We start from the raw sequence: 12288 nt of genomic DNA, 5'->3' as shown, positions 1-12288 counted from the left end.
TCAAGTTTTATTACACATATTCCTCGTTTTTGATATTTTTTACATCTATAATCATAGTGACAACCGGTGGACAAGCACATGTGTGTATTGCAATTTGTATTTTCAAAACAAAACGCCTATTCGTTTTTAACTACCGATATTTTTGTGCACCGATAATTAAATATATGACACCCCTACAAGACTTAAAAACGTAAAAACTAAAATGCTCAACGCAAAAGTTGGTAAAGTTGGCAAGGTGTTGGTATGTGGCATGAAAGGCGTTGGTAAGACAACAGTAATTGAGCAGTTGGTTTATGGAAACCTAAATCCAGACACAGTGAGTAGACAAAACAAGATTTAGCACGGCCTAAGTGGGGCAGTGTGTGTGCAGTGTGCTGCATACAAACAAAAACTATTTTCGAATTGAAATTGATTTTGATTCATTTAATGAAACGTAGACATTGTAAGAGTGCACTAAGAGTATCACGAGTACTGCGATACACCTCCTGCCCCGCTAAAGACCTACATAAACTGAATTCATAAATGTGAAAGCGTGCATTTAAAACAAAATTTGTTTGCTTCAGGAACTCCATCCTACCATTGAGGACATCTATGTTGCCAGCTGCGACACGGGCCGTGGAGGGGCTCGTGAAACATTACGCATCTACGACACAGCTGGACTGCAGGGCGAGCAGGCGGCTCAATTGCCGCGGCACTACTTACAATTCCCTGATGCTTTTGTATTGGTCTATGACCCCATTGATCCACGAAGCTTAGATATGCTGGCAGACATTAAGTCAGACATTGACAAGCATAAGGAAAAGAAGGAAATCCCTGTCATTGTACTGGCCAATGTGCGAGCCCGGGCTAAGAGGGACACACCACCAACAACGCCTAACCCCGTCGAAAAGATTATGGACCGGGCAAACATCTGGTGCCAGCGGGAGCGTATAAAGCACTACACAGTCAATGCCATGGAACGCCCTTCATTGTACGAGCCGTTCACGTCTCTGTGCGCTCGTGTTCATCCAGCACAGACAAAAAGCACGTTCCCGCAACTGCGCCAGGTCATGCAGAATCGGCAAAAGAGCGAGGCGTAGATTCCTACAAATATATTTAGTCTCAAATTGCGAACTACTAACTAATGGGTATGGGGGTATTATTTATGTCTTAATTTGTCTACTGTTTACATGCCTTTCAATGCGCTGCTTTAATTGTACTTATATTGATGTCTGTGAGTGTCCAATTAAATATTTAGTATTTATTACAAAAAGTCTTTGTAATGCATTCATTTCAAGATAGTCAACCTGTTGGTAAATAAGCCTAATATTACATACATATGACACTACACTATTATTTCCAATGGCGTAAGTTTTTAGGCCCAGTTTTTTCATTACCGTTTCTCTTAAGTTGCGAATCCACCAATTCCATCAACAAATCATAAATTCTAGAGAATTGTCTCTAAAAGAGTTTTAATGCTGCGCCCCCCTCTTAAATTGAAATGCAGTGGCATACGGCTATTGCTCCGGGTGCTAATTACTCATTCTAATATCTTTAATTGTTGAAATGGTGCTTCGAATTTCTGAATTCATTTTAATTCATTTACGACCAAATTAAGCTAATGAAAGTGAATATATGGGGTCAACGGATATTTTGAACGGCTCCAGTTTTACAAGAATGCAATGGTCATTGGCACTAAAAAGTTTGGTATTTTCCGGGATATGCCGACATATTCTAGTACGGTACGGCAGTTAATATCGCACAGATCTCTGCACTTTCGATCTCAGATTTTATATCGCTTCCATACGACTATCATCCCTGATTTGGTCGACCAAATATTTCGTCTGAGTTAGTCAATCTAGGCTATAATTTTCTTTTTTTTCTATTTTTTCTTTTTCATGGCAACTATTAACTAGGCCATTCAAAATTGTAGAGGGAAACATCGATATCATTCAATAGTGACAGTTGTGGTACTCATAAAAATAAGAGGGGTACTCAGGTCCTACGTACATCTTCCGAAAATATTATGAAAATATTTCCATTTCCACAGACTGCATAATACGGAATAATACAGAAGCAATTAAAATTCTTAAAATTTCCCTAAATTACCTACAAAGTCAATCACATTGCACCGTTCGTATTTCAGAGGAAAAACATCGATAGTCCACAAATATTGTAACATTGAAATATCGATGGTTTTGCAGGCTCTACTGTCTCTAGATGACACTGAACTGTAACACGCTTCTTTCCTTTCTTTCCCACATACCATAATGGCGGTAGGTTTATACGAAATTTTGAGTGGCGTATAAATTGCCCCGCATCGGCTATTATTTACCTATATTTGTGAAAAGTGAAATCGTCAAAACTATGTGGACGTTCGCAATATGCCACCCGAAGCTATATTTAACGCGAATACGGCTCCCAAGTAACGAAATTCATTGATTGTTTCAGGCCGTTGCTAAGAAGGAACCCAAAATTAAGCGCGACCCGGCGAAGAACCCGATGCGCGACCTGCACATCAGGAAGCTGTGCTTGAACATCTGCGTTGGTGAATCCGGTGATAGGCTGACCCGTGCCGCTAAGGTAACTATTCTTTTGTGTACACACGACTGTTGTCTGTTCAAGTAAACTAAAAACTGTCTTCAAACACAGGTGCTGGAGCAGCTGACTGGCCAGCAGCCAGTGTTCTCCAAGGCCCGCTACACAGTGCGTTCCTTCGGCATTCGTCGTAATGAGAAGATCGCTGTCCACTGCACCGTGCGCGGCGCCAAGGCTGAAGAGATTTTGGAGCGTGGTCTGAAGGTGCGCGAGTACGAGCTGAGACGCGACAACTTCTCCTCCACCGGCAACTTCGGTTTCGGCATCCAGGAACATATCGATTTGGGTATTAAGTACGATCCCTCGATCGGTATCTATGGTCTGGACTTCTACGTCGTCCTGGGCCGTCCAGGTAAGCAAGAGAAAAACTTCGCCGTTAAGCGAATGTGCACTTAATTAGGTATCTCTACCAGACTAGGCATTGATACTCAGTAAATGTGCGCAAAGAAATGAAGATGTGCTCAAAGGGATTTGCACTAATGCGAATCCATACGGTACAATTTCCACATTATCTGAATTTTTCCAAAACCTTGTTGGCATATTTCTTACCTATTCTTTTTACACCGTTTCAGGCTACAATGTGAACCACAGGAAGCGCAAGTCCGGAACTGTGGGCTTCCCTCACCGCCTGACAAAGGAGGATGCCATGAAATGGTTCCAGCAGAAGTACGATGGCATCATTCTGAACAGCAAGAAACAGTAGAAGCTCCTATCGTAACAATGTTTTTTTAAGATGAATTCTACAATAAACCTTGGATTCTGTCGAAACGTTATTCATGTTTTATATAAGTTTTGATTTAGATTGAGATTAGGAAATAATCCACGAAGAAATAGCTCGATATGCTACATGTACATACTATACTCGAGCAGTGTTAATGTTTCCATGCCCCAGTTGTTGTTCAGGTGTGGGCGAGGGCGAGTTGGCCAAAGTCAGCCAGAAGGTGAACTTGAAATTTCTGCGGCCACAGCGGGAGTGGTAGTAGCAGGTGCTAAAGTTGAAGGCAGTCGAAACTTTCAATAAATCGATGCCTTCACACTGAGGATATTGTTGCCATGGCAATCCAAAGTCCTTTGCGGGGCCAAACATGTCAGAAACATCGTAGTGAAGCTTATAAACAATTGCGGCGGATGCCAGTTAAACAGTAAAATGGGAATGTTGCACAATTTGGCCGATTTGATTAAAATCAAAAAGGACAAAATGACGATTCTAGTACTGGGCCTGAACAACAGCGGCAAATCCACGATAGTCAACCACTTCAAGAAACCGGGTGACCAGTCAGCCATTATGGTTCCCACAGTGGGCTTTATGGTGGAGCAGTTTTACAGTAAGTTCCGCCAGGACGAATGCTATGCCTACCTCTTCCATTGATGAATATCTATCATTCTTGCACAGGCATGGCAGGAGTTAGCATAAAGGCGATCGATATGTCGGGCGCCACACGCTACAGGAACCTTTGGGAGCATCAGTTCAAGAACTGCCAGGGGATTATATACGTCATTGACTCCAGTGATCGCATGAGATTCGGTATCTTAACATGAATTCACATTGATTCCACATCCAATTGCTCAGCTATCCTTTACATTTCAGTTGTGGTGAAAGATGAGTTGGATCTGGTGCTACAGCATCCCCATTTGTGCAATCGAACTGTGCCAATTCTTTTTTATGGAAACAAATCGGACGCAGAGGATTCCCTATCCAGCGTCAAAATAGCAGCAGGTGCTCCCAGTTCTCCTCATAACTATGTGTGTCAGTAAATACATATCGACCATAACTTTTTAGCACTCAGTTTGGAAAACATCAAGGAGAAACCCTGGCACATCTGCTCCAGCAATGCCATATCCGGCGAGGGCCTCGGCGAAGGTGTCCAGTGGCTGGTCCAGCAAATGCGCTTCGCCATGCTAAGCAACAAGGACGCCTCCAAAGCCAAGTCCAAGCATAGCAAATGATGCTCAAAGCCTGCGAATGTTTCTTCAGTTAAATAAAAGGGTTATTTTTAAACAAGGAATTATTGTCGTTTAAGAAATTAACAGAATTTTATTTTTTTTCTCGCCTACAGAGACAATCATCTTGATTCATTAAAAATTAACACAGGCAAAAATTAGGCTTTATTCAAGTTTGCTTTCCCCTTGTTTAATTGATAATAAAGTATATAAAGTTAACCAATAATTTAGCAGTCTAGGAAGTTAGCCGCCATTAAAAGTTCTAATGCGATCTCTGGTGCAATTGGAAACTCGGGTATTTCAGTGGAACTATTGGTGTAGCGTACTTTGTAAGTGAAGTACATGCAGACCTTTTGTAAGACGTGCGACCTGAAAATAAACAACACGAATATCAGCTCAGTCGGTGGTTGGTAATCCCAAAAGCACGAGTGTCCTCAAAACGTATGCAGAATGTACGATTTGATTATCATTTAAAGAAACTGGGCATTTTCTTTAAGTTTAGTGTGTTTCAGCACTAATGTGCATCCACACATTCATGCATGCCTCTATGGAATGATGTGTGTATGTATTGTGCAAAGTCGCCGCCGGTCAATAGGTCAGAATGGATTATGCGGCCTAAGATAGCCCCCAGCGGGACTGCAGTTTGGATTGAACTTACGGAATCTCCCGAAAGTGCACTTCATTAGCCTCGTTCTCGGCAAATTGTCCTGGGCCGGATAACATCGCCTTGATGGTTCCAGAGGTGAGAGCGTGTTCCCGTTTTACAATAAATTCATGGCCGTCCGACGAAATTAGCTTGACATACATGGCGTCCGGGCCCTCGCATCCGCCATAGATTTTGTCGCTGCGCTGCTCATCCATTGCTATCATCTTTGTTGGAACAGATTTCGGTAAAAAGCATTTATTTGCAAAAATTTGCCCTATTTTATTTATTTTTTCAACTTACTTGTGTCAATCGAATATACTGACTTATCGGAAAAATATACCTCAGAAGTATACCAAAATATACCATCTCATTTTAAAAATATACCGTAAATATACTAACGAATTCAAGTTCTATTTTAATATTCCTCGTTATTGATATTCCGTTGAATATTATTGGCTATATAGAACATTTAGCCGTGCCCACATAATTTTAGCCCATTAATGAATCAATTTTCTACACAATTGGTTAGTTTTTAGTCCTGGCTTTTATTGTATTTTGATTAAAACAAGGTTTAAACAAAATAGTTCAACAACTGGTATTTGATGACATGCTGCGTGTATAACCTTTGTACACCCTATTTTGTCAATTTTATGTGAAGATGAAACGTAATTTGTTAGGACCTTTTCTCAAATTGATATTCTTTAGACACATTCAAGTACATTATTAGTATCTTGCATATATTTATCTCGATCCTGATACCTACTGAGCCTTGGAAGACAAACATTTTCACAATTCTATAACATCCATTTCCCCCAGGGTATGTGTGCATGGAATTAGCAACATGTTTGTGTATGGAATGGGACTCATTGTTGCTAAAGCGAACTGCGGGAACTCAAATTCGATTGATGAATCAATTCTATACATGATTGGTCTATTCGAAATACTTGCTATTATTGGATTTCTATATACCGTTGAAAATGAAATTTAAAGATTGATAAAAAATTACCGATATACCGTAAATATACCGTCGGTTTAATGTTTACCTCAAAAAATATCGAAAAGTATTACAAATTCCAGAAACGTTCACCCTGATATACGGTCTGACACTCAAATATACCGCAAATGTACCGATAAAAATCCAGCTTAACCCACTTAACCCTCCTTTATTTGAACAGGTGAATGACTTGAGTTAATTTCCTAAAAAAAAATTTCCATGATGTCTTTCACCTGAGCTGCGTTAAAGCTAGTCAAAATTTATAATTTTCGTGGAGTTACACAAAGGTCTAATCGTTCGCTGTACATGATAGAGAATCATATCCTCGATTTTTATGTTCGGCTTAAGATTACTAACTAGTTAGAACTTTCAGCCCTGAACAGATAATTTTATACGATTGATAAAACAATTTTCTACAAGAGTAGTCTCTTTTATTTGATTTTGTTTAAAATAAGGGTTAAACAACAAAGGTCAACACAAATTTCCTATTTTTATATGTTAGGTACACTTTTGCTACATGTAAAGTACATGTAGGGAAATTCTAGATAGAGCTGCGCGCCAAGGTGGAATTTTTTAAAAGTAAATGAGTGACAAGGAGATAAAGTACCTACCATATAAAAACATGAGTGCAATCCATTGGAATAAATTATGCAGAGAAGTACGATTTGAGAGAGTGAAGTTTAAAAAAGGTGCGTTTGGAATTTTCTATTCCCTATGTTCTGAAATTTATCTTTAATAGATTGGTTGATTAAGTATACCTTTATATACCGTAAATATAAACCCAATTTCGACGTCAAAAATATACAGAAATTAAGTCGCAAGTCGAGAAAAGTCGTTTAAGTAAGTCGTTTTGACAACGATTTCTATCCCAATTAAATCGCATGGTATCCCTGGAATCAATAGTGCAGTGCTGGAAAGCCAAACAACTTCTTACAAAATATCTGTGACGTCATACTTGGCGATAATATTTTAATAAATCAACTTATCTGATTTATGATGAAGGTTGGCCGATTTTAGAAAGAAAACTGAATAGAATCACCTCCAATCCAGTCCGATTCCTGAATAATGGGCATTTTCTGGGTCTAACTTATATAACGTTGGGGCAGGTTAAAATTTGCTAATGGATGTTGATTAATGCCCAAATCAATGGCCGCGTTCTCTGCACGCCCTATTTTGGCAAATTTGTACATACATATGTAGCCGTTTAGTCTAGTCACAAACCCATCCTTCAACAGTTCGTAAAACTCGGTTTAACTCTTATGTAGCTCAACGTAATCAGATCATTTTAATTAATTAACCCCAATGTAATGACTCAAGGACCACAAAAATATTGAGAATAGCAATTAGACATGTGAACAAAATGGATCTGACTTTATTGATTACGTTGTTAAAAGAAACATTTTACAACTGAACTTTTGTCCTGGTTTTATTTTTCGCAAAACATCGAATTGAGAAGTTAGTTCTCATCAACCTCAGCCTCTTGCTCCTCCTCGAATTCGGCATCCTCGTCGGCAGTGGCTTCCTGGTACTGCTGGTACTCAGAGACCAGATCGTTCATGTTGCTCTCGGCCTCAGTGAACTCCATCTCGTCCATGCCCTCGCCGGTGTACCAATGCAAGAAAGCCTTGCGACGGAACATAGCAGTGAACTGTTCGGAGATGCGCTTGAAGAGCTCCTGGATGGCGGTGGAGTTGCCAATGAAGGTGGCGGACATTTTCAGGCCACGGGGCGGGATGTCACACACGGCAGTCTTCACGTTGTTGGGGATCCATTCGACGAAGTAGGAGCTGTTCTTGTTCTGGATGTTCAGCATCTGCTCGTCGACCTCCTTCATGGACATGCGTCCACGGAAGATGGCGGCGACAGTCAGGTAACGACCATGACGGGGATCGCAGGCAGCCATCATGTTCTTGGCGTCGAACATCTGTTGGGTCAGCTCAGGCACGGTGAGGGCGCGGTACTGCTGGGAGCCGCGGGATGTGAGTGGGGCAAAGCCGGGCATGAAGAAGTGGAGACGTGGGAATGGAACCATGTTCACGGCGAGTTTGCGGAGATCAGCATTCAGTTGGCCGGGGAAGCGAAGGCAGGTAGTAACGCCGGACATGGTCAACGAGACCAGATGGTTCAAGTCGCCGTATGTGGGGGTCGTCAGTTTGAGGGTGCGGAAGCAGATATCGTAGAGAGCCTCGTTATCGATGCAGTAGGTCTCGTCTGTGTTCTCGACCAGCTGGTGCACCGACAGAGTGGCATTGTAGGGCTCCACAACGGTGTCCGACACCTTGGGCGAGGGCACAACCGAGTATGTGTTCATGATTCTGTCGGGGTATTCCTCGCGGATCTTGGAAATCAGCAGGGTACCCATGCCGGAGCCAGTGCCGCCGCCAAGGGAGTGTGTGAGCTGGAAGCCTTGCAGGCAGTCGCAGGATTCAGCCTCCTTGCGCACGACATCGAGCACGGAATCGACCAGCTCGGCGCCCTCTGTGTAATGACCCTTGGCCCAGTTATTGCCGGCGCCGGACTGTCCGAACACAAAGTTGTCGGGCCTGAAGATCTGGCCGAAGGGGCCGGACCGAACAGAGTCCATGGTGCCGGGCTCCAAGTCGACAAGGACGGCGCGGGGCACGTATTTGCCTCCGGACGCCTCATTGTAGTACACGTTGATGCGCTCCAGCTGCAAGTCGCTGTCGCCGTGGTAGGCACCGGTGGCATCAATGCCATGTTCGTCGGAGATAATTTCCCAGAACTATAAAGAAAAGAAACCAAAGAAAATACATAATTAACAATTTAGTTCAATAAATGTATGAGTATTGATTGATGGTCTGATTAATCATTCGAGATCTCTGCGCTATATTCAATGTACAATGTGTATGTACTATGTCTGCCTGTGTACCTATGTATGGCCTGAGCTCTGATTAACATATCTCAGGCGATGCCATTTTTGGTGCGTTGCTTGGCTCATGAGACTCCGCCGACACAGACACCGGCGTCGACAACGATAACGTCATCTGGCGTGGGCCCAGCGCGGAGCACATCTGTCGTGTCTGGCATTGGACTCTGCAATTGTCAGTGTGGGCCGGCGACGGAAATATCAGCCCCGCCCATTCTCCGTTTCCCTGACACCCCACGCACCTTTCAGGGCGACCTCAGGCTTGGCTTGGCTTTCCTTCTTCCCCCTTCCTCCCACTCATACATTTCCCCAGTGCGCTTACATCACCGGCGCGAGGCAACCACAAACACACAAACAGCCCACACACACATTTAGGCCAGACGGCGACGGCGAGCGGCAATGGCGTTGGCGGTGGTTGAGGTTAAGCTGCAACTCTGGCTCAGCGTACCGACCATATGGCGCATAGATCGACTATTTTCAGGGCATTGCGTCACCGCGCGCGACAAAAAAAGTTTGCTTCGTTGTTTATGTCGAGTAAACAAATAAAATAATTAACTAAAATAAGTCGATAGAAAGGCGAGGACACGATGTACATGCATACAAACATACAGAGAAAACTGCGTGGTTGACATTCATAAAAAGAAGTTGTATTGTGTGGTAGCTCTTCTACATATACATACATACACACGTATACAGTTCTCCGACCCTCTTTAAGCCGCATCGGTGATACACACACATAAAGTCTTACATTGAGCACAACAAATGTTATGTTGCAGCTGCCAGAAGTTTTAGGCTTTTTCAGGGGTTGTTTTCAGGACACGGCTATTGATTTTCCCGGAAAGGACTCGAAGGAGACGATGATACAGAGGATTCGTCATCAATTTTCACCGTCCCAGTCCTTTTCGCACGCATGTGCAGCACCGCCCTTCTTTCTATGTGTGTGTGCAGAAGAAAATATGGAGTGGGAAGGAGAGACCGAGAGTTCGCGAAGTATGCGGCAAATTCCTCTATATGGTTACCCCCATTTTGGCCGCCTCTGCAGCAGAAAAATTTCTCGCTCATAAAAATAAACCAAAGTTGCATTTCTGCCTCTCCACACAAGCAAATGCAGATTTTCCCCCTACATACACTTATGCATGGAAGGTGCGACTGTGTTTGTATGGACCGTCATGAATAAAAAATAGAAAATGTTTTCATGGTAGATAAGATAGAAGCCAAGCCGCTCCAAGAGTGCAAAAATAGCGATTTGTATGAACATACAATCGATAGAATGAGTACATACTTATACACAAAAATATGTATAGTTCTCTCTTATACGACCGGTCACCGACAACCGGTTCAGCCATTTTAGGTTAAAATGACGTCATGTTTTCTCTTTAGAAGCATAGCGGCAAAAACCGGCAGCCAAACTAGTAGAAAATGTATACATATGTATGTATATGAGAGCTGTTTGGAAGTATGTGTGATATGTCTGTGCAAACCCTTCACCATCTGTGAGCCCGAGTTGCTTTCACATTCAAGAGGAAAATTGAGAAAGTATTTGTTTGAGGGAAAATGACTCATGCATGGGCTGGCGTTCATTTTTCTGTGTATGTACAGATGAATGTAACTGCAGGCAGACACACCCAAAACTATAATTACAGGCACATAAAAGACAGGCTCCCAGAAATTTTGGGCGTGTCCGAGTTTTTTAGAGGCAATTGCAAGCGAAGAAAGAGCATCTCGCGGGGAGCAGGCAAACAGATGCCGGTACGCACGCAAACATACGTCTTCATGTATACATAATTCTCCGCCTGTATGTGTGTTTTTTGTAGGCAAATGCCAGCGGCGGTCTCAATCATTTTTGCCACATGGGCAGTGCAAAAAACGACGCCATTTTGGCAACTGTACTTAATTGGCCGATCTTCTAAGAGTATAGCATGCACAGAATCTGTGGCAGTAACATACCTTGGCTCCGATCTGGTTGCCGCACTGACCAGCTTGAATGTGTACGATTTCCCTCATGTTGTCTTTGTATGGATCTTTGAACTTTTAACTTAAATTATCTCTTTGCTTAAAGCCTTGTCGAGCACGGAAATCACTTCGTCGGCGAAAAAAATACTGTCTGAAAATTGTGTGCAGTGCACCGCTATTTATATATAGCGTCTCGTATATCGATAGGAAATCGAACTTGGCCCACCCAAGCCCCCTCTGTTTAAATAGTTCGACTGCTGGGGATAAATGGCGGAAAATATTAACGATTGTACGTTATTCTTGTGGATCCATGCCATGTTTCCTCTGAACTTAAATCAAAACAACGACATCTCTCTCCTGAACTGCGCTAAAACTATTAAATTTGAATTATTTTCGGTGGAATATTAAAATACCCCGTTGGCCTACAATGGGTTAATCGTTCCCCATCGATAATTGGAAACCTAATTGCAAAATTTTGATATTCCGTCGAATATTACTAGCTAGATAGAACATCCAGCCCAGCCCACATATTTTTAGGCCGTTGATGAATAAATTTTCTTCAAGATTGGCTAGTTTCTAGTCCTTGCTATTATTGTATTTTGGCTAAAGCAAGGCTTAAGCAAAAAAGGTCAACAAAAAAACAGTGGCAACGCAAGTGAGTATGAAATGTCACGCCCACCGGAGTATGTGCTCAGCTATACCCTATTTGAAGAAACTGTTTTTCGAAGCTGCTTAGAAACGCAATTAATATAGAAATTATCTCAGATTGTTATGTTCTAGACATATGCATATGATGAGGGTTTTGTAAATATATCTCGATCCCGATACCCATATTTGGTTTCAGTGAGAAGACCACAAACTTCAAAATATCGTTAAACCAGAGACTGAATAGTTTTGGCCCTTATTGGTGCATTATATGACCAACATTTTCTCAGTTCCATAACATCCATTTCCCAGGGTATGCAAAATGTTGCTTATCCGCGCAATGTTGTGGAACAATGCTGCTCGATTTCACGGCACATGAGTCTTTCCCATACAAATTGATTGTTGCCAGCAGCATAACACGTAAGAAAACGTAAGTGAGTAGGGAATGGGACATTGTTGAGCTGAAAAGGGACATTGTGGAGAGAAAAAATCCCTCCACGAAGAGAGGATATCCCATAAAAAAATAGAGAGCAAATCCCATCGATACTTTCGAGTCGCAATGTTGCTGGTATTTGAAGACATGATGCGTGTATAGGCCTTTGTACACCCTATTTCGTTAATTTTATATGAAGATCAAATGTAATT

The 12288-nt window shown here is 42.2% G+C and overlaps 5 protein-coding genes across 5 annotated transcripts; 3 read left to right on the top strand and 2 right to left on the bottom strand.

Annotated features, from left to right (window-relative positions):
• The first annotated feature begins 176 nt into the window (after positions 1 to 176).
• On the top strand, positions 177 to 1252 carry LOC6592704 (NF-kappa-B inhibitor-interacting Ras-like protein). The gene is made up of 2 exons (XM_002018471.2): positions 177 to 316; positions 564 to 1252. The coding sequence occupies exons 1-2, from the start codon at positions 203 to 205 to the stop codon at positions 1077 to 1079; spliced, it is 630 nt and encodes a 209-aa protein (XP_002018507.1). The 5' UTR covers positions 177 to 202; the 3' UTR covers positions 1080 to 1252.
• Positions 1253 to 2234: 982 nt separating this feature from the next.
• On the top strand, positions 2235 to 3350 carry LOC6592705 (60S ribosomal protein L11). The gene is made up of 4 exons (XM_002018472.2): positions 2235 to 2255; positions 2431 to 2562; positions 2632 to 2929; positions 3150 to 3350. Exons 1-4 carry the CDS (start codon positions 2250 to 2252, stop codon positions 3278 to 3280), a joined length of 567 nt encoding a protein of 188 aa, XP_002018508.1. The 5' UTR covers positions 2235 to 2249; the 3' UTR covers positions 3281 to 3350.
• A 373-nt stretch (positions 3351 to 3723) lies between these two features.
• Positions 3724 to 4590, top strand: LOC6592707 (ADP-ribosylation factor-like protein 6). Its single transcript, XM_002018473.2, has 4 exons — positions 3724 to 3902; positions 3971 to 4102; positions 4166 to 4294; positions 4358 to 4590. The coding sequence occupies exons 1-4, from the start codon at positions 3725 to 3727 to the stop codon at positions 4522 to 4524; spliced, it is 606 nt and encodes a 201-aa protein (XP_002018509.1). The 5' UTR covers position 3724; the 3' UTR covers positions 4525 to 4590.
• A 70-nt stretch (positions 4591 to 4660) lies between these two features.
• LOC6592708 (elongin-C) lies at positions 4661 to 5424 on the bottom strand. Its single transcript, XM_002018474.2, has 2 exons — positions 5177 to 5424; positions 4661 to 4887 (listed from the first exon to the last, which is right to left on the bottom strand). The coding sequence occupies exons 1-2, from the start codon at positions 5386 to 5388 to the stop codon at positions 4746 to 4748; spliced, it is 354 nt and encodes a 117-aa protein (XP_002018510.1). The 5' UTR covers positions 5389 to 5424; the 3' UTR covers positions 4661 to 4745.
• A 2142-nt stretch (positions 5425 to 7566) lies between these two features.
• LOC6592709 (tubulin beta-1 chain) lies at positions 7567 to 11112 on the bottom strand. The gene is made up of 2 exons (XM_002018475.2): positions 10993 to 11112; positions 7567 to 8901 (listed from the first exon to the last, which is right to left on the bottom strand). Exons 1-2 carry the CDS (start codon positions 11047 to 11049, stop codon positions 7615 to 7617), a joined length of 1344 nt encoding a protein of 447 aa, XP_002018511.1. The 5' UTR covers positions 11050 to 11112; the 3' UTR covers positions 7567 to 7614.
• Positions 11113 to 12288: the final 1176 nt, after the last annotated feature.

The sequence above is a fragment of the Drosophila persimilis genome, unplaced genomic scaffold, assembly GCF_003286085.1.
Source record: "Drosophila persimilis strain 14011-0111.01,24,50 unplaced genomic scaffold, DperRS2 tig00000002-arrow-pilon, whole genome shotgun sequence".
Lineage (NCBI taxonomy): Eukaryota > Metazoa > Arthropoda > Insecta > Diptera > Drosophilidae > Drosophila > Drosophila persimilis.
Note: the sequence above shows the minus strand (reverse complement) of the source record. Positions and strands in the feature narration are given on the sequence as shown.